General features: G+C 38.9%; 1 protein-coding gene and 1 pseudogene across 1 annotated transcript in view; both read right to left on the bottom strand.

Annotated features, from left to right (window-relative positions):
* ADGB (androglobin) overlaps nt 1–22,427 on the bottom strand; it is a 142,756-nt gene that overhangs the window by 5,754 nt on the left and 114,575 nt on the right. The window contains exons 30-33 of the mRNA XM_036249050.1: nt 15,235–15,407; nt 9,917–10,093; nt 8,718–8,826; nt 5,535–5,724 (exon numbers count right to left, since the gene is read on the bottom strand). Of these exons, the coding sequence (XP_036104943.1) occupies nt 5,535–5,724; nt 8,718–8,826; nt 9,917–10,093; nt 15,235–15,407 (649 nt within the window). The remainder of the gene's footprint in view (nt 1–5,534; nt 5,725–8,717; nt 8,827–9,916; nt 10,094–15,234; nt 15,408–22,427) is intronic.
* LOC118621266 lies at nt 11,843–14,935 on the bottom strand (annotated as a pseudogene).

The raw sequence follows: 22,427 nt of genomic DNA, 5'->3' as shown, positions 1-22,427 counted from the left end.
TGAAGCATGCACTACCTCTCTATTTAGATCTTTGGAAAATTTTTTTCAGTGATGTTTTGTAGATTTCAGTATATAATTCATTTTTATTAAAGTAATTTCCATGTATTTATTAGTGATGCTAGTGTGAAAGAAACTGTCTTAGTTTTATTTGTGATTGCTCATTGATAATATGTAGAAATAAAAGAAATTTTTGTGTATTAATTTTGTGTCATGTGACCTCACTAAACTCATTAGTTGTATACTATATTCTTGGTTCTTTTTCCCCAATCCCTTAGGATTTTCAGTATACAGGATCAATTTACCTGAGAATACAGTTTTACTTCTTTCTTTCTAACGTGGGTGTGTTTTATTTCTTTTCCTTATTGAAATGGTTAGAACCTCCTTTAAAGTACTGAATGTAAGTGGTTAGAGTAGACATCCTGCTTTGTGCTTGACCCTAGGTTGAAATCACTATGGTCATTTTGTTACCCAGATCTCCCTGTTCAACTGTTGACTGATTGGTTGCCTGCCTTGACCAGCATCACAGTACCCAGACAGACACAGATTCTCCCCTAGAGCCTCCAGGAGACAGGCAGCCCTGCCAACATCTAAATTTTAGAATTTCTTTCCCACAGAACTGTAAGAAATTAGTATTGTTTTAAGTTACTAAGTTTGTGGTTGTTATAGCAGCAAGAGAAAACTAATACAATTAAGAAAATGTATTAGTTGTTCTTTTTTGTTGTTAATCCTCTCCCGAGGATATTTTTCCATTCACTTTTAGATAGAGTGGAAGGGAAGGGAGGGAGGAGGAGAGAGAGAGAGAGAAACATAGATGAAAGAAATACATCGATTGATTGCCTCTCACATGATCCTAACCAGGGCAGGGGATCAAACTTGTAACCTAGGTATGTACATGCCCTTGACTGGGAATCAAATTCGTGACCCTTTGATCTGCAGGCTTTAACCACTGAGCAAAATTGGCAAGGGCTGTTTTTATTTTTAATAAATATTTTTCATTTAGTTGTATGCCTTCAGTGTTTCAAATAGTTTAGTCTTTTTTCTTCTTCTTATCACTGCTTTTTGGGGAGAGGGTATGTCAAGTCTTCACTCCATCATTTAAGAAGTCTCACCCCCCCCCACACACACTGACTAACCTTGATTTTTAACATGTAGTTATAATAGTCTCCAAAAATATTGCAAAGTGCCTAATTTTTAACATCATGTTAAGTGATTATTCAAAAATATAATTTAACATAAACCTTTAAAAATACAAAAAATAACATGCAAATTAATTTTTCTTTTAAAAAAATACATGAAGTCATGATACACATGAGAAAATAGAACATAGTAATACAAATCCCAACTCTGCTCCATTATCAAAACACGAATTCAATCACACTTTTCATTTTATAACATTAAATAAAATACCCCTGAAGTATTAAAAATTTTATTCTATGACTCTTAGAAACCAGCAGCCAGTAACTTTTCTTTTTGCATCATGGTTACAATGGGACCTTAAGTTTCTATTGTACATTTGCTTTTCTCATGAACATAATCTACTATGCTGGGTATATTTTTGGCATTTTTACTTGAATTGTTTCTATAACATACCAACTGCAGACTTTGGCTGGAAAGAAAATATTTTTCTAATTAATTCAATGTTTGTGTTTTTCTTTCTTCTTCTTCTTCTTCTTTTTTTTTTTTTTTTTTTTTACATCCAGTCAAATAATATATATTTAAACACAGAGGGTGGAAAAAGGGTGGAGAAATCATGTTCATCTAGAAAACTCTGTTTTATCCAAACAGGGTTTGAGTGTAGTATTACGGTCTTGGGCCTCCAAACAGTGTGGCTTGGTGTGTGTGTGTGTGTGTGTGTGTGTGTGTGTGTGTGCGCGCGCGCATGCGCATGCCATCCTCCAACTGCAAACTGGTCCTCTATGGGATAAGTTCTGAAAGTGACAGCATGCACTTAATATTATTTTTACAGCAATTGGTCATCACTGGGTTATTATTATTATTATTATTTTGTATTTTATAAAGTTTCAGTTTGCATCAGACTGGGAGAGAACTTCTTTCATCACAGTTAGCATGAGAATTACTATTTAAAAGATGTGGCAAAGCTGCATAGTATTCCATTGTGTAAATGTACCTCAACTTTTTTATCCACTCAGCTACTGATAGACACTTGGGCTGTTTCCAGATCTTAGCAATTATAAATAGTGCTGCTATGAACATGGGGGTACACATATTCTTTCTGATTGGTGTTTCGGGCTTCTTAGGATATATTCTCAGAAGTGGGATCACTGGGTCAAACAGCAGTTCCATTTTTAATTTTTTGAAGAGACTCCATATTGTTTTCCATAGTGGCTGAACCAGTCTGCATTCCCACCAGCAGTACTAGAGTCCCCTTTTTCTCCACACCCTCACCAAGCGCTTGTTGTTTGTTGATTTATTGATGTTAGCCATTCTGGCAGGTTTGAGGTGATACCCTATTGTAGTTTTAATTTGCATCTCTGTGATGATTAGTGACATTGAGCATTTTTCATGTCTCTTAGCCATCTATGTGTCCTCTTTGGAGAAGTCTCTATTTAGGTCCTTTGCCCATTTTTAATTGGATTGTTTGTTTCCCAGTTGTTGAGTTGCATGAGTTCTTTATATATTTTTGAAATTGACCCCTTGTCAGATGTATAAAAAGATGGGGTACATTTACAAAATGGAATACTATGCAGCTATAAAAACGAAAGATATGCCCTGGCCAGTTTGGCTCAGTGGTTATAGCATCAGCCTGCGGTCCAGAGAGACCTGGCTTTGATTCCCTCTAGGGGCGTGTACCTCGGTTACAGTTTGTACACGGCCCTGGTTGGGTCGTGTGGGTGGCAGCTACTTGATGTGTCCCTTTCATATCGATGTTTCTCTCTCTCTCTCTCTTTCCCACTCTATCTGAACAAAATAGCAACAAAAATGTCCTTGGGTGAGGATAAAAAAAGAAAAAAAGGATATCTTACCCTTTGAGACAGCATGGATGGACCTGTACATTATTATGCTAAGTGAAATAAGCCAGTCAGAGAAAGATAAACATGACATGATCTCACTTGTATGTAATCAAATGAACCATATGAATACATGCATAACCCATGGACACAAGCAATAGTGTGGTGAACACCAGGGGTGGGGCAGGAGCTGGCTGGAGAATGGGACACATCTGTAATGCTGCCAATAACAAAAATAAATTAAAAAGAAAAAAAAAAAAGACATGCTGAAGAACAGTTTGACTGATTATACAGCCTGGGGAAAAGATGTTGGACTAAAGACAATGATCATCTCCAACCTCTGGAAGAGGCACTCTCCAGAGGCCCCCAGAAATAAAAGGGAAGTTGAAAGCAATGCTTGGAGTCTGGGCCTTGGTGATGGCTCGGAGTGGAAGCAGAACGCTTGGGAGGGAAATTCCTAGTGGTATTGTTTACATGACCTCTCGTATTATGAAGTAAGTTGTTCTAAGTTACGTACTTTAAGAAAATAGGAAGTAGCAAGAATAAGGTCAGTTTGGAGGAGTCACAAATATTGATGGGGAGGTAGAGGCCGCACCCCGTGAGGTCCCAGGGGGTCTCTGATCTCTTACAGGCAATGCATTTCTAGGGACGAGGGCCAATTTGTGGTGCACCCACAGCAGAGGTGGGAGTAACGCGGCGGGTTCCAGACCACAGCGGACAATTGGACCCACGTCTCAAGCAGGGTTGGTTCCTTCCGCAACCCGAGGAACAGGGCCATGTGCAGAGGGTTAGGCTGTATGGTGACCACACAGCAACATGCCTCTTATTGGAGGGAGGGGGAGCCACTTTTTCTTGATGGTGTATAAATAAACGTATCATTTTATATTAAATTAAAATTATAATACCACATATTTAAGAATGTTTTTGAAAAAGTTTTGCTTGAGGACAGGCTGCTTTGGTCCTCCCTTCCTGCTTTCTCTTACCTTTCTCCCTGTTTGCTGACCCCTCCACCCCACCCCAAAGCACTCTCCTTTACCAGTATGCAAACTTGAAGGCAAAGGTCTGAAGACTAGTTGCCAAGAGTGTGAGGGAATGAGAAGCAGGAGAGCCTAGTCTGGGACAGAAATAAACTCACACCCTGACTGAGGGGTCACAGTCCTAGGCTGCTGTGGTTGCATCGCGTTTTCTCAACTGAAACAGTGCCTTGTTAGCGTGTAAGTCAACAATTTGGTACCAGAATTTAATTTAATTTTTATTTTACAGATCTTTAAATGTGGGGGAAAGTTTATATTTGATTAGAGATCACAGTATGTAGAATAAAAAGCATGAGGGTTTGAGTGCTGATTCAGCCCAAACTCCATCAGCTTCCTCTCCTTGGTGAGTCATCATTTATCAGGTCCCGAGTTTCCGAGGCAGAGATACCACATGCACCCTTTCTAGTCCACAGAGGCTCAACCGAGACAAATGCAAAAGCACTCTGTCAACTGAGCATGAATGTGAAATGATGTTTTACTGCTACTACCATGTGTATTACCTATTGAATGAGTGCTTACTTTCATAATACTGGTTCAAAAAATATCAGTATCTCTTTTTAGTATAGTAAAAGAGCCCTTTGAATTTTCCTCTCCACAGTGGAAATCACCCAAGGACATGTCTTAGTCAGAAACTGTTTTTAATTTTAAAATTCTCATACTGGTTTAGCCATTTTGAAAAGAGAACCGTTGTTGGCATTTCTGAGGCTGCTTCCTTCCAAAACATTCGTCTCTCCTGCCTGGGTTCTGAACAAGCAGAGAACGAGAGTGAGAGTTTACTACTGACGTAGGTGTAATGGGAGGATGTAGCCCGATGGGCATGATCACAGGACCCTGGAACTGGCTGGCCGGTCAGCACCCCACTCGCAAGTAGTGCTTCCAACTCAGGAAGGGGCAGTGAACTTGGGCTCCCCACGGGCAGGCCTATTTATTCTTTCCTAAGGTGCCAATCAGATGACATACCAAGCTCTGTTAGTGGCAGAAAATCTAACAGTTGCTTCGGAAAAGTCCTCCCCCTGGAAGCCAGGACTGTGCAGACATTTCTCTGTAACACCTTCCACGAAGGGCTTAGGTTCGGTTTAGTGAATAAATGCAAGTCTGTACTGCACGAAAACGCACTAGGTCAGCATGGACTGTATGCCACTGAAAACGGCTCTCTCCCAACCTTTCGGAAACAAAATATTTAAAATTTGTTACAAAAGGTAAAGAAGAAAATCTAGCATGTAGCTCACTATAGATAAAACAAAAAGAATCTGTGTTTAGTGACGATGTATATGTGATCATTGCAATTTTACTTTTAGTATAATTACACAAATGATACCTTCTACTTACAAAACAAAAACTTGTCCCCTTTTATCTTTAGGGTGTGTTTAATAATCAGATTCTTGAGAAGACCATCACTCTGATAAGCCAAATGAAGACTGATGAATCCAGGAGACAAATTTTTCTATGGTATAACCCTCGATGTCCCATTTTTTTAAAAGTTAGTATATTTCAGAGTATGTATTTATCTTACCCACGAGAGCGATACTCACTGATATTTTCCTTCCGATAGGTCTGTTCATGGTCCTCCTTCCCTCTGCTCTCACTGCTTACCGATTTGGTCAGATCCTTTAAGGTCTTGGTCGTGTGCCACTTCGTCCACAGCATAGTCCCCGACGGTGTTTCCTCTTTGATCTCCACATTCCCAGAACTCTTTTTTTCTGGCTCTTTTGCAGCTGTTTCTGTTACAACATGGCATGTGCATTACTGGAAAAACTTGCGTTCTAGGAAATCACATGCAAAAGGTAACAGAGCACGGGGCTGCAGCCCAACACCTGTGAGCTTTGCAACGTCTAACCAGAGAACTAGCAAAAACAGTCATTGCTCCCTCAGCGGATGGCGTGGATGACCCGGGCAGCCAGCCAGTGGGTCTGGACGTGGCCTCAGGGTATAAAAAGGTCACATAAAAATTGAAGCTGTTTGGAGGTGAGACGGTACAAAAGGAAAGGGGGTTTCGGAACCACTGGGCTGCTGACCCTGCGGCCCTGGTGGCAATGCAGCCGGCCCCACGTGAGAGCTGCGAACACATGGGGCCTGTGTGCAAACACCTGTTTAAAACTGTCTGAAAACACAGCTGGAAAGGAATCTTGTAAAGCTGCAAAGCTGGAAGAATTTTTCTTACAGCTGTAATTCTCCTCCCACTGTTCCAGATCTCCATGCTTAGGAACAACAGGAAAACCTCCCACAACCTCCACAGTATGTGGACATTTTCCTCTACTGACCAGTTGCACATGTTTTCTTTGGTGTTATATTCTACTTTGAATGAAATAGGTTAGTGCTTAAGAGTATGGGGAAATGTTAAAACAAAGAGGGAGACATTCGGTAGTCAATGTTGGTTCTTTAAAAATATTATTAAAATTGATGCAACCCTAGAGCAAGACTGATTGGAAGAAAAAAGTTGTAATAAAACATTTTCTAGGAAGTTTAACTTAGATAAAATAAACACATGTTTTGTAAAACACAACTTACTAACCTTGAGGCAAGAAGAAATAGAACAGGTAAATATACTGTGTGAGTTTATCTGGACTGCTACAGTACTTTCCTAAATAGTTTCTCCATTTCTATTCTTTTCCCCTTTAAAATCTTACCCTTACAAGTCACCAGGGATCTGCAATGTGAATTTGATCATGACAATACACTTTTTTAAGCCCCTGACCTCCCAGCCCTGCTTAGCTTAAGCAATGATCACAAATGATGGGAAGAAATCTTCCTCATAGGTATTTTGTTTTAAGGTCAGTGTTTAAATAACTTGAATTTGAATATCTTTAAGCCTGTGCTTGTGCTCCTCAAATTTTCCACTCACATCATCTTCTTTGCCATACAGTGTATGAGTTCAAATATATAAAGTTCAAGAACAGGCAAAATTAATTCGTGGTGATAGGAGTCAGACTGGTAGTTACTTTGAGGAAGGAAATGAGGAGGACTTCAGGGATGCATTAGGTGTTTTATACCTTGACCTGAATTTTCTACATATGTGAAACTTCATGAAGCTGTGGATTTGAGATTTGTACCTTTATTGCATGAACTTTGGATGATTCCCCTGAGCCCTGCTCCTTACTAGGTCTTGTCCTTGGTTTCGGAAGAATTCCAGTTTGTAGCACAGAATCCTGCTAATCAGTTTACTGAGAACTCCCCACACCCTAGGTATCCAATCAAGTTCTCTTTCTCCCATCCTTGATATTCAATCAAGTTCCTCTTCCTTGACCCTTGATACCAAAGGAAGCTCCTCTGAGTTATTTGTTCTCCACTTCCGGCCTATTGGTTGTAAATGCCCACTTGTCCCTGTGGTATTCAGAGTTGAATTTAATCTCTCTCCCAATTACAACAGCCTTGACTCCTACTGCAATAGTCTTAAAGTTTTCCTTGTCATTTTTAACAAGTATCCAGTGCAATACTTTTTCTTTTACATATAACTTAATACATTTTTTTTTCATGAGGATAGACAGGAAGGTGTGGGATGGAGAGAGGGAGAGAAACATGAATGTGAGGGAGAAACATCCATCATCAATCAGTTGTCTCCGATATAAGCCCCTGACAGAGGATTGAACCCACAACCTAGGTATGTACCCTGACTGGGAATCAAACTTACAACCTTTTGGTGTATGGGATGGTGCTCCGACCAAGTAAGTCCCTGGGTCAGGGCTAACTTAATACATTTTTAAAATAATAATAATAAAACCTAAAGTTTAAAGAACAAGAATTATATTCTATCCACCTTTTATTTCTAATATTATTTAACTCAAGTTGAGGAGTGAGTACTTTAGGAATTAGAAATATTTTAAATCCCAATGTTGTCACTTTTTAGGTCTGTGTGCCTTAGGAAGAATAAGATGACCTTCTGAGCGTTGGTCTCTTTAGCTGTAAAATGGGAATAGAATGTCTGTATCATAGTTGTGGTAGGTTAAAGTGAGATAATATTCATGAAGCATTTTGAACAGAGCACCTCCCAGGATAACAGGATTAGGGTGATATTTACTGTTTAGATTGTTTATGAGAAGTTAAGAGACATTATTTTCATAACAATAATTGGATTATTTTCCTGAAGCTGTAAAAGTAGAGAAGTGTGTTCTGGGATGGGAACGAGGCGCCTAGTACTGGTGAGCAGACCCGGGGATGATGAGGAGTTCTGTCGGCCTGCTGGGTCTGCCCCTGCTATCTGGTGAACTGAGCAACTACTGAGCACATTACTCTGGGCTTTTGTCCTTATTTGTAAGTTGAAAATAATATTATATATTAATGAGTTGTATGAGTATTAAATAAAATCATTAGTATTTCACAGTCCCATGTCCAAGGCAATCACCCCATAAATGTGGTGAACTTTATTACCATGATCCTATCGCCATTATTCATTTTTATGGTTATTAGGGAGGGGCCAGATTTATAGTAGGACATTGCCTTCAAGTTTGCATACTGCTACCTTCTAGCCAGGTCACAATCTTATTCCTGGTTTTACTGCGTATTAAATGGAGAAAATCGTATCTACTTGATGGAAAAAGTAACTGTATACTTGGTGGAAAAAAAAAAAAGGAGATCTATTTTTTATAGGATTGTATGTGACTTTTTACAACCCTTAAGAAAGTAGATTCTGAAATGTTTTCTCTTTACCCAGCGTGACGTGCTGACTGTCATGTAGGAGGAGCAAGTGCGCCGAGGCAGCTGGGGTGGGTTTACCAACCTTCCTCCGCTGCCCTTGACTGGCTTTCTGAACTGGGCACAGGCACGCTCTCGGCGTCCGGGGTTTTCTTAAGGAACTGGCTGAGGTAATGCAGACGGGCCTGGGAGGCCTACGGAACAAACATTGTCAACAAACAGCACGGACAACATCTGAATGGTACTAATAACAAAAATATTAAAAAACCCAGGAAAATGTGAATGAATCAGGCAGTTGGAACCAGGCCAGCATGTATTCATTATCAAATAAACTCAAATTCTAAACCATCCATGTTTGGGACAGCAATTTTGAGAACTAAGGAAGGGCATCCCAAAATTGATGCCCTTAAATCGCGTTTTCATCCACCTCAGTCACCCTGCCTGAGGACATGAAACACAAATAAATAATACTGTTTCACTATGGCAATAATTCCTTCTTTTTTTTTTTTTTTCTTTATTGATTTGAGAGAGAGAGGGAAAGGGAGAGGGAGAGAGAGATAGAAACATCTATGAGAGAGAACATTGGCCGCCTGCTGCATGCCCCCCACTGGGGACTGCGCCCAACAACCTGGGCATGTGCCCTAACCAGGAATCGAACCAGTGACCTCTTGGTGCACGGGTTGATGCTGAACCACTGAGCCACACTGGCTGGGCAGCAATGATTCTTATATAAAATATAGGGGGAGGGAGACATGAGATATACAGGGGTAGGCAAAAGGAGCTTTACAGTTTGGAGTACATGAAACAGAGTTTATTCTTGTATTATTATTTATTAATTATTGTATTATTTATTTATATTGCAACTGTAACTCTACCTGTGCCCAGCCCTGTATGTACTGTATCACAGAGGGCAGCATGTGCTTTTTTATCCATAAGGCTGTTCAAAGTACACGAAAGCACATATAAAGCAGTTTCAGGCTGTCTTAGCTGGGAGCATTAAGGGTAGACAGCGTTAAGCCCAGGCTATGCAAAAGAATGAGGTAACCCACAGTTTGGGTCAATAAATGGCACTATTATGTGCTTTGCTTTTGCAAGTCATCATGGTATCAGGAGGGAAACATTTCACAACGTGTCCAAATGTGGTCTTAACATCTAGTCCATGTCCAAGAAAGTGCCAGATACAGTTCCTAAAGGAAAGACTGTGTGGTTTCACCAACACGGCTCCTCCTTCCAACCATGCCTGGGGATGAGAAGGAAAAGAACGACTTTCCAAACTCAAGTGACCTTGATGGCTCTTCCTGGCTCTGCTGTCTCCCAGGCTTGCTTCATGGCTCGGATCTCATCGGCTCGTTCTGTATCTTTCTTCACTTCTAGGGAGTCGGCGTCATTGTGTTCAGTGACCAACCTCAAAATCCAGTAGGGTTTATTTGGGTCTCCTTGTTGGGATTGCACAGTGGATATCTAAGAAAACAAAATAAAAACCTTTGGGTCAGATACTTTCCTCCTTTCAAAAGGGTTCAGATGTAACCATATGATCCATAATTTCCCTATTAAGTAGTACTAAAGAGAAATAAACACATTTATTCACAAAAGCCCTGGGCAAGAACATTCATTATGGCCTTTTTCACAGTAGTTGTTTTTTAAAAAGAAACAATATAAATGTCTATTGATTGGTGAATAGACAAATTTTAATATGCCGTATTATCAAATACTACTTAACATTAAAAAGTAATAAACTACTGATGTACACCACAGTGCAACTGAATCTAATAGATAGACATGATACTGAGATAAAGTTGAAGCTAAAAGAATACTTCTTGTGTGACATTATAGATCAGGCAAAGCTGCTGCCTGGGGATGAAGCATGAGGATGACAAAATCCACTGCAAAGAGGTTGGAGGTAATTTCTCAGTACATGAAAATTGTCTATAATCTGTATATCGATAGAGATGTGGGTTACATGGTGAATGCACTTTTCAAAACTCATTGAATTATATATTTAAGATAGTTGCATTTCACTTTATGCAAAATTTTCCTAAAAACATTTTGATAAATTAGTTTATTAAAAACTTTTCAGGGATCAAGTTTTGATCAGGGAAGAAAACACTATGAAAAACTAAGGGAAGGCCCCAGCTTTATGAGAATATATGGATTAAGTTAAGCTTATCTATTTTAAATTGCAAAAAAAAAAAAAAACACAAAGAAACCCAAAAATCAAAATTATAGTTAGGCTCATAACATCTCTTCAGAAAAATGAGGGCAGGAAGAGTTTTACTTGATATATATTCATTTTGAAAGTTAACATTTTGATGTTTCACAAGGTCATTTTCATGGGCCTTAGTCTGGGAGCACAATGACATAGGACTTGGAAGTGTCCAGATAAGTGAGGTCTGATTGGGAGAGAGGCTTGAATCTGATGTGGTTCTTAATGAGTTTTAGGTAAGAGAACACCATGAAGGACTAAGGGGCGGCTCCAGCCTTATGAGAATGTATGGATTCAGTTAAGCTTATCTATTTTAAATTACAATAGTTCCTTTTTTTGTTAATGAAAGGAATATTTTCTCAATGAATTCAAATGATTAATTTTATAAGAGTGAATGAAAAACTGGAGCAACATATAGAAAAGTTAACATATACCATTATCTTGAAGTTTCAAGGGGAAAAAAGTGGTTGATTGGAACATCACTAATGTTTTTGAACCAAACAATGTTGAAACTAGCAAATTTTGAATAGAAAATTGTATCTGATTCTTTCCTGTTTCAAATGAAATCATCCCGTGATAGACAAACCTTTTTTTTCCCCACATCCGTTTAGATGATATTGCAGGAAAAGGAGGCATTTGGGTTGTAGAACATAGATAGTGAAAACATAATGCAAATTTAAGAAGAAATTAGCTTTTCCATATGAAATAAAATCAATGATCACATAAATTCAACGTGATTATAATGACTAAAGCAAAAATACAAAGTATAATATGATAATTTTCAGTTTACTGTTTGGTACATATCTTAATACATTTTAAAACACTGAACAACATAATACCAATTATCTACTAAAACCAACTAGCAAAATATCAAGATTTCTGAAGCTAAGTTAATTTTTAATGTCATAAAAACTTAATTTCCATATGAATGTTGTAGCCAAGCATATACTTTGTGCTGTGCAAAATGGTCCAAGATTCCCAGAATTCATGAGAATTTCAATGTTAACTCATGCTGAATCCCATAACTCCTCATTAAGTTTGATGGACCAGGACTTTGGAAATAATGGAAGGCTGTCATATATGTCAGTTTTTAGTTTTATTCAATCATTAATACATTGAAGAATTGTTATTTCTTGGCTTAATATTTATCCAAGTCTCCCCCCGCCCCCCCCCCCCCCCCATTTCTTTCTATACACTTCAACTTTTCAACTGCAGCTGATCCAGCTTTTCATTTTGACTTTCATCTACAGGTATGTTTTCAATATTATAGGAATGTATCTAAAATAGTTGTTAGGAGACTCTTTCCGTATCTGTAGCACTGTTGATAACATTAGACAGTTTGATTTCAGGCATGTGTATGTCATGGTGTTTCTTAATTCATTCTTATAATGTCCAATGCCCAGGTATACTATGCACTGTAATGGGATACCTGGCCAAAGACATTTAAGTCATTCACTGCTAATCTTGAGGAAGATCATTTCCCAAACAGGCTACTCTGCAAAGTAGCCTGGAGCAGCAGATGAGACGCTAATGGCCTGCTGCATCTTATAACAACAGTCTCCCACATGGTAAGAGTTAGTGCCAGGAAAACAATCATAGTTCCTGAGCACAAAAGCTGTGGCATTCCCTCTGTTTTTCATGGTACTTACTGCAGCTACTTGAAGATGTGGGGGATTTCTTGCTCTTTTGATCATTACTGTGTTTGACTGTCATACAATGCCTGACTCCAGCTCGTTTTGACTGTTCCGACTGTGACATTTTGTGAAAACTCATCTGATCCTACTTTTCTATAGAATTCCTCACATTTATCCAAGAGCACAGGAAACAGTCCCAACAGGGAGCTCGTATGGGCCCTGTGCTGGTACCACAAATGCAATGAAAGAGCGATGAACAGGCTTCTGAGTGAGTCCCACTCCTTTTGGCTGAGTCTGAAGAGCGACCACACACCTTGTTCCTACACCATTAATTGCTCTCCCTTTCACCAGACTCATGCAGCCAATTAAGGCCAACAGTCTCTAACTGTGTCTGAAGAGTGCCATCCTTAATTTGTCTCAATTATAGTAAGTATGGAATAATTCTTTGCTTGGCAGCCCCTCCTTTTCCCTCAGAAAATTCTAGAAGATGGAAAGTCAGTTTTTCAACCCTACTGATGCAGAGCTTTGGGTCATTTGTTCTTGATACTTGAACTAGTGCCCAAGTTCTATCCTCAGTACTCACCCTGGAAATCTTTCCTGGTTGAAGAGAAAAAAGCTTCTTCCCCTCTGTGTGTCTCTTTGCTTACGGTGACTCAGCCTTCACGGCCACTTGCTGTTCTGCCAGACTCTTCTGACCGAGTCATACTTCAGTGTGGAGTCAGGTCCACCAACTTCACCCCCCACGGACGCTTGTGTGCCTTTGGTGGGAGGAGCAAGTTCGCAGTGCCCCTTGTTTAATGGAAACTGCAAGAGCCTGGGATGACTCCCTGGCCCTGCGGCTTGTCTTCCGGGCACAGGGAAGGCCCACAGGTGTGCTGCCCATCAGTCGGGATGCTCAGCTCAGCGGAAGAGCACTTCCCTGCTCCACGGTTTCTACCGCCAATCTCTCATTGGTTCTGGAAATGTTCTTTTCCGTGAGACATTCCCCCCCCCACATTTGAAGTGTGAATTAATATGATTTGGTAAAGAGCAGAATGATTGTCCCCATTTTGCAGTCCAACTGTTTGTGTGACAAAAAGGGGTGTGTTTACTATAGCTTCATCTTTACCGATAGTGTGACTTCTCTTTCCTGGAAAACCTGTTTCTTCTGATTTAACACTAATTGTTTCAGAGATATGATGGTTTGTTTAACAACTCTCTGTTTCAACTAGCCATGATCTGATACCATTTAAAAATATATATATTTGAGAACTAGGCTTAAGTTGAGCTAAACGTAGTCACTTCACTCTGATTGCCACAAACAGCCTTTGAAACAAAGGTCACAGTACTTTTAAACAGGAGGTGAATGCTCACTTCTGTAAATCCCGGGAAAGCAGAAGCACTAAATTTCAAAATCCCAGTGTGTGTGTCATCGTTGCGTGGAGAGTTTCTGTGCCTCTTCCAGTGTGGGCTTCACTTTCCATCCTTTTACATCTTGTTTTGCTTGTATGACATCCTTTCGTAGACTGACTTACATCCAATAATGTGTAGGTGAGCACAAGAAAAACTCGCTTCTCTGCTTCCCCAGAAGACTTTGGCACTGTGGGATGTCGGCTGCCACATGTCAGCATCAGTGCCTTGCCTCTTCCTGGCCTTGACGTGGACGGGGTGGGCGGGGGGCGGGGCAGCATCAGCTGGGCTTCCAGCACAGAGGAGTGGCAGCCTCAGGGTTAATCCAGCTGGTAACCGGGGAGATGGCCTTAATTTGTTCTTGCTTCTTCTCATCCACTTTGGATCTTGTTTGTTTCCTAGATGCCTCCATATTTGTCCTTGTCTTCCTTTCTTTTGATCTGCACCTGGTTCACCTTGCACTCTTTCACCTGGACTACTGCAGTACCTCCTGAATGGCTTCCCCATCTCTATTCTTTTCTGCTTTAAATTCATACCCTTACAACTCATCAGGGATATGCAACGTAAGTCTGACCACGGCAATACACTTTTTAAACCCCCGGCCTCCCAGCCCTGCTTAGCTTAAGCAATGATCACAAATGATGGAAAGAAATCTTCCTCATAGGTATTTTGTACAGAGGTCAGCGTTTTTAAATAGTTTGAATTTGAACAGCTTGAAGCCTCTGCTTGCACTCCTCAAATTTGCCTCCCACATCTTCTTACCCCTCATCATTATAATGATCTAACTGGCGCAGAAGGAATTGGGATTCAGGATCCCTGGGTTATAGATAGAGTTCCAGCTTCTAATGGGGCTTAAAGGCTCTCCTCCATCTGATATCTACTTAGTCCTCCAGCCTCATATCTCATACCTTAACAATAAAAAAAAACATTGTGTTAGACTTTGCCTCAGCGTGTCCTTACTCACTGACGCGGTTCAGGACCCTGCTTCTCTAGGAAGAAGCTAGAATAGGTACCTATCCTTCCTACCACTGCACATTCGATCTCTAACTGAAACTCTTTACCTTCAGTGTCCTCCATTAGACAGCACTTTTTTTTTTTTTTTGAGAATAGGACCTGTATAATATTAATATCAGAAACCGAAGTCTTCCAAACAGTGTCTTACATATTAAAAGCTAATTGAATGCCTTTTGATACTAAATTAGGGAAGGCTGCTTGCAAAAGGTGTCCAAGGAATATCTACCTATAAGCTGTCTAGAGGGCCACTGGAGACGAGGTGAATTTTGTCACGAATTTGTCCCCAGGAGAGATGGGCACGCAGGGACCCAAGGAACCTACATTTATGAAGTGATTCCAGTAAGAAAAAACACCACACCCACCTGAGACTCAAAGCGAGGTGCTTGCTTTTCTCTGGCTGCCTTTTCTTTCTCAGAAGACTTTTCTTTGCCTTTCCGTACTGTTTTGGATGTTCCTGAAGATTTTTGCCCCTCACTAATAGCGTGGGAATCCGGGCTTCCCAAGGAAATAAATTCCTCATGTTTTTCACCATGAGCTAGAGAGACATAAAATGGAAACCAGCGAGTCATAATATAACAATAAAATCATGTCATGTAGAAACAAGGGAAGCAACTCAAGAAAAAGTGGTTAGTCTAAGGCATTTGCATTTCTTTTGTCTTTTTTTAAACAAGCAAACAAACAAATTGATCTTTTATAAAAATCTGTGACTCTCTTTTATACAATTGAGAAATAATTCACATACTATAAACTCACCATTGAAGTGTATAAATCAGTGGGTCCTAGAATATTCATAAGGCTATGTAAACATCTTTACTATGTAATTAGTTTCTAATGTGGATATTTTCAGTTCATTTTCTTGCCTTATTGTCTTGACTAGTATCTCCAGAACAATATTCAATTGATTCATCTCTGCTTTAATATTTATTATTACCTTTCTTCTGCTTACTTTGGGCTTAGTTTGTTTTATTTTGTCTAGTTTTCTAATTATTTAAGGAAGCTTAAGTTACTGAGTTGAGATCATTGTTCTTTTCAAATGTAGGCATTTATAGCTACAAACTTCCCTCAGCATTGGTATTGCTGCATTTCATAAATTTTGGTATTTTTTATTCATCTCTAAATATTTTTAAATTTTCTTATGGTGCATTTTATTTTTTCATGTGGATACAAGTTACTGCCTAGTGTTCTTTTATTTCAGCATGAAGGACTTTAGTATTTCTCATAAGACAGGATTATTAGTGACAATTTTCCTGTTTTTGCTTTTCTGGGAATGAGACTTTGAAAGAGACGGTTCCATTCTACTCTTTCTGGTGGCTGCCAACCCGCATCAGGAATACAGGCTGTTTGTTTTCAAGGCTACTGCTGAGTGGAGACTAAGGGATGGAACTGGGGCACATTAAAATGTCATAAAACTCACTGTTCTTAAAGAGATTTGGCTGTTTATTTCTTTGTTTTAAATAAAGTTTTTGTGAATTTCCAGAGCTCTGAAAAAGTCAATTCTGATGATTTCTGCCAATTTTGTTTGTTTGTTTGTTTTCATGGTGGAGTTGGTTTTTGGAGTCCTTATGCTGCCATTTCCATTGTTCTCCTGGATTTGTGTTCTCATTTGAACCATCTGAGTTATCCCTGCATCGTTTCTGTCTGGGGCAGAGTCCTAACTGAATGGAGAATTCACATAGACCAGGTCTCTCACAGTTGCCTGGAGAGACCTTGTTGCAAAAGCATGCAATTACACAAAGCTCTGTGGAGGTAGGCGAGATGCCGTGCTAAGCAGCTCAGCTTGAGTGTGATGAGTAGAACAAAAATAAATAAATAAATAAACAAACAAACCACCAAAATAAAATAAGGTTATTATAATAAGAGGAGGACGAGGCATAGAGGTAGAGATGATAAGCCATTGAAGATAAATCAAGAGAGGAAGTACAAAGATTTTTATAGAAAGACACAAGGTAAAATCGCGTTTTATTAGATAACAGGTTTCAGAGGACACATTTTTTCCTTTGCATTTTGGCATCCTTTGTCAACCCCAAACTTTGAGATTGAAGAAACACTGTGCGGGCATAAATGGGAGCCTGTGTGTTTCAGTCTCCTCGTATTGTCCATGTTACCTAAAGATGGTGTGGCACCAGCTGTGTCATCCTCAGCCCAACATGGAATAGCTGGGTTTCCTCTGGTCTCAGTGGCCACAGCCACCACCTCAGCTTCTTGCCCAAGTAAAATTCAGGTCCCAGAAATTTCAGTGCTAGCAAAGTCGGGAGTTAACTATATCGTAGAGTTCCGCTTGTGGCCAGTGCCAGATAAAAGAATCTCATAAAAACGGGGGTAGAAGAACTCATTCTTTTCACCTTGTGCTGCCAGATAACTGAGTTACCCGTAATGCTAAGCTTGCAGTGATCACAATTTCAGTGAACAAAAGAATCACCTAGGAAGCTATAAAATGTAAATATTGAAGCCCTAACCCCCGAGATTCCAACTCCTCTAGTCTGATATGGGCCCAGGAATATGCAACTTTTATAAACTACCTCAAGTGTTTCTGATTCAAGTGGCCTGTGGACCAGACTTTGAGAAACACTGCTTTAAGAAATGGGTACGATTCTCTCTCTTGTTAGAAACAAGTATTGCAAAAGGATGGGCTAAAGGGAAGAATACTGATGATTCGGAATCCAGTGAGGCTGAAGGCCCCTTCACAAGACTCGTTCTGTTCTCAACTGTCAGTCTGCATCAAAATTATAGGAAGGCTTGTTAAAAAAACGATTTCTGCCCTGGCCGGTTTGGCTCAGCGGTTAGAGCGTCGGCCTGCGGTCCTGAGAGACCCGGGTTCGGTTCCCGCTAAGGGCATGTACCTCGGTTGCAGTTTGTCCCCGGCCCTGGTCGGTTGTGTGGGTGGCAGCCACTCAATGTGTCCTTTCACATCGATGTTTCTCTCTCTCTCTCTGTTCCTCTCTCTCCCTCCCACTCTACCTGAACAAAAAATGGAAAAATGTCCTCGGGTGAGGATAAAAAAAAAACAGATTTCTGAGCACCACCCTAACATTTGTGATTTGGTAGGTCTGAGATGGAGCCCCAAAATTTGTATTCTAACAAGTTTCCAGGTGGTGCTGAGGCTGCTGGTCCAAGGACCACATTTAGAAAACCACTGGTTTCCATTTAGAAGTTATAATTACCTTTTCCTAACATGAGGGTTTTTTTGCCTTATGTTTTATTGATTCTTTCTAACACCTAAATATCTAAGTGGCAGGGGGGCAAATAATTTTTGTTGAATCCCTACTATGTTTCTTTCTCTTTTATTTCTGAAAGCATCCAGTAGAGCAACTTCAGAGAGGTTATGTAATTCTCCCAATTCATAAGAGTTGAATCAGCATTCAGATACAAGTTTAAAGGACATGTTCATTCCTTTCAAAAAGTCTTGTAAGTCACCCATGAGCAAAGTAAAATAGTAATTGTAAATAGCCCGGATTTTATCATTTACTTGGTGCCAGTTATTAGGAACTTTCAACTGGGGGCAAATCTTCCTGCCTGACTGCGAAGGGACTGACTGTAAGCACCATGCTTTTGCAAGGGGCAACTTGCTTTTCTGCCCACATGCCCAGATGCAGGCAAATAGTCAAATGACTTGGAGGTTGAACCCTTGATCAGCCAATGCATAGGTTAACTTTGGCAGGTTTATGTCATTCTTAGAGTTTGTTTCCTCTGCTTGAAGGAAAAACTAACACCATGCCCACAGGGGTTAACATAATCAATTTAGAGCATTTAAAATAGGGTCATACATGATATACCCTGGGTTTTTAAGATGCTAAAAAATGGCAGATAAAACGGAATCTCAAGCTGCCCCATTAGGTATTCCTGGAGCTTTCTTCTTGCCACCCATAGGTCTTAGTGTCTGAGGCATACACGTAGGTGTCCTAGATCCCATTCAAAGACCATATTTTAATATTCAAGTTTGCATAGGTGAGCACCTCCTAGAGTGCTTGGAACATACCAGTTGTATACCACCCTCTTTTCTTACATTGTTAATATATAGACTAAAATAATTTCCATATTTTAGTGGCATGCAGTGTGGTGATCTTTTCTCCCATAAATTACAGTTTGCCAAAGGCCAGAATATCATTATTTACTGCATTTTAAATTCCTAGTTTCACCTGAACTCATAGCATGCAATCACTATCAGATAGTTTAACTTCTGTATGTAAAGCTTTATAGGGAATCCGCATGTGTTGGGAGTATGTATCAGTAAGAATTAAAAATTATGAAGCATGTGACCTGTATATTCACGTAATTAGAAGAGCTGTAAAGGAAATGACCCTTGGAATAAACAAATATACCTCTTGCAGAGGGCATGCTCAGGGAGCATTTATTAATAAAATGAGCTTGAAAAGGTCTTTAGCATTATGCCTTCTGCTATCCCCCTACATTATCTTACACAAATCCAGAATACAGTAGACGGAATTCTCCAGTGAATAATAAAACTTATTACAGAAATATAATTTTGATTGTATTATTATAATTCAATGCTTAAATTTCCATGTCCAGGAACTAAGAACTGGTTGGTATTTGAACATTAATATAATTTCTGAACTAGTATACTAATTTAGATAAAGTATATATTTACCAACTACAATTACATCTGATAAATAGAAACAGGAATAGACATATAAAAATTACGTTTCTTCAAAGACTTTGAATAGAGAATGGCGACAAAGTTTATATGTGTTTTTGCAAAACCACTAATAACATAAAAGCAGATAATACCACTAGATACAGTACTACCAGCTCAAGATCCTCTAATTCCTATTTCCTTAAGTGAGAGCTGTCTCAGTGAGCAATTTCTATTATAATGTAGGTCTAGAAATGTAACTAAAGGTGGCACTGTTGTCTCATGTTAACCAGAGGCCAAGCTACCTAAAAATTCATATTTATGACACAGCTATGCTAAGTTGAATGTGCGTAGTTGTATTTCAGGCCTTACTTTTTTTTGTTAATCCTCGCCCGAGGATATTTTTTCCACTGATTTTTAGAAAGAGTAGAAGGAGGGAAGAAGAGAAAGAGAGAGAAACGTCGATATGAGAGAGACACATCGATTGATTGCCTGCTGCATGCAGGGGCAAACTTGCAACCCAGGTACATGCTCTTGACTGGAAATCAAACCTGCAACCCTTTGGTGCATGGGTGGACGCTCTAACCACTGAGCAACACCAGTCAGGTCCAAGCCTTACTTTTTTATCGTGAGTTATAAAAGTGTAAATTTAAAAAAAAATAATTATGTATCTTACTTTTCATAAAAGGTAATTGTTGAATTTAAATGAGTCAAGTGGGCCAACATTTCCATTGACTTCAGGATGTATCTATAATTTTCAATTGGGTCACCAATATACTGAAGTGAACAAAACACCTGCCCAATTTCTTCTTGATATGAATATTTATAATTAAAAATTGAGCTAAGTTATGGTCAGAAGAAATAAGCAACTTAATTTTTCTAAAATATATCATACCCTTAAAATGAAAGTTTGTAGTTTCTGAGTTATAAATATAATTTCTCATAGAAATTGAAATATTGACATGTTTTAACTCAAACAAATTAGCTACCCCAAAATTCACTTTTATCAACATATTACCAACATTATTCTAAATATTACCAACAATATTCAAAAGTTGCTCAGTTTTCAGAAAGATTGGCCTACATATTCTTTCAAGTATAAAATTTTCCTAGTTTATTTTATTTTATATTTTTGGTACGTGCCCCTAGCAGGAACCGAACCCGGGACGCTCTGGTCCACAGGCCGATGCTCCAACCGCTGAGCCAAACCGGCCAGGCCTCCTAGTTTATTTTAAACACAATTCAATTCTCAATTTCTTTGCTTGCTGTTTTCAGCAACAAATGTATTACGCAATGCAAGGTGTGATTTAATTTTAGCAGCTACTCATTTACTCATAATATTGTCAAATGTGATGTCAAAAAAGAAAATAATTATTTCTGTAGACATGTTTTCTAGTTAGAAAATAAAATAATAACACCACTTTTTAGTGTTACTAGATTCTAGAAAATTTATATAAACTGTCTTGAACCTTCACAACAACCTTAAAAGATAGGAATTATTATTCTAATTTTACAGGAGATCAATAACCTTGGTTTAGGTAGCCAAACCTTGAGTAGTTTAGTTGCTACATTATATTTCTTTATTTAATATTGACTTTCTTTTAAAAACTTAATTTATATTAATTTTGTACCATTATCTAATTCTGTTGTAATACTGTTCTATTTCAGGAATTATACCCCTGTGTTAATTTCAGTTATCAATATTTTTCTTTGGTTTTCCTCTAGAATTTTTAACATTTATTCAATTACATACCTAAATGTGTTAAATATGTAGTTTGATATAGTGGTTTGTTTACTGGAAATCTGTCTGTGTTGAATAACTTGAAGTTGAGAAACTTAAAATATCCCAAGGAAAAATACAACAAGATCATTTATACAAACTTTTATATTCACTAAAAAAAATAAACAGCTCTTTAAATAAAGATATTTATTGAGGATACAATGAAGATCTGAAATGGGTCTTACTGTAAATTTCTTTTTTCCTGTTCAAAAGCCCTAGCTGAATAGAAAATTCCCATTCAAAATTCTAGCTCTGCTAGAAACTAGCTGTGTGACCATGGACAAGTTACTAAACAGTCTGTGCCCCAGTATTCTCATCTGTAAAGTGATGACACTGATAGTGTCTACCTCATAGGTGTATCGTGAGGAATAATGGTGTCGATATATGTAAAGCCCTTAGAAGGCATCTGGAGTAAATGTTAGCAGCTACTACCAGCACCAGCATCTCACCATGGCAATATTCGAGCTACAAAGTTTCTGAAGAGGTTGCATGGTACCGTGGAAAGGTTCTGGGCTTTGGAAGCAGTCAGACTCAGGTAAAAGCCTTTAATCTGCTCCTTTCCAGATGTGCAAATTTAGGCAAATTATTTACAGCATCAAAGCTTTCTTTTTTGATATGTAAAATGAGGATATAATAACTGCCTCCCAGAATTTTTTGTGAGAATTGAGAATAATGTATAAAAAGTACTTAGTAGAATAAGAAGCACCTATTAACATAAAAAGAAATAATCACGATAGTTAAACTTCTTGGTCTCTCTACTTTTCTTTTTTTTTTTATCCTCACCCGAGGACATTTTCCCATTTTTTTTGTTCAGGTAGAGTGGGAGGGAGAGAGGGAACAGAGAGAGAGAGAGAAACATCGATGTGAAAGGAACACATCAGTGACTGCCACCCGCACGACCGACCAGGGCCTGGGACAAACTGCAACCGAGGTACATGCCCTTAGCGGGAACCGAACCCGGGTCTCTTAGGACCGCAGACCGACGATCTAACCGCTGAGCCAAACCGGCCAGGGCTCTACTTTTCTTTTTGTTTACGAAATAGTACATAGTTTATTTTTTATTTTAAAAGTATCTATGTGTTCATTTAAAACATCTGATTTACACATCATAAATTTTAATTTTGTTTTTAGATAGTGAAACATATAAATGGTTAAATTACTTATAATCCTAGCACCCAAAAATG

The sequence above is a fragment of the Molossus molossus genome, unplaced genomic scaffold (genome assembly GCF_014108415.1).
Source record: "Molossus molossus isolate mMolMol1 unplaced genomic scaffold, mMolMol1.p scaffold_m16_p_8, whole genome shotgun sequence".
NCBI lineage: Eukaryota > Metazoa > Chordata > Mammalia > Chiroptera > Molossidae > Molossus > Molossus molossus.
This window is presented reverse-complemented; position numbering and strand designations above follow the sequence as displayed.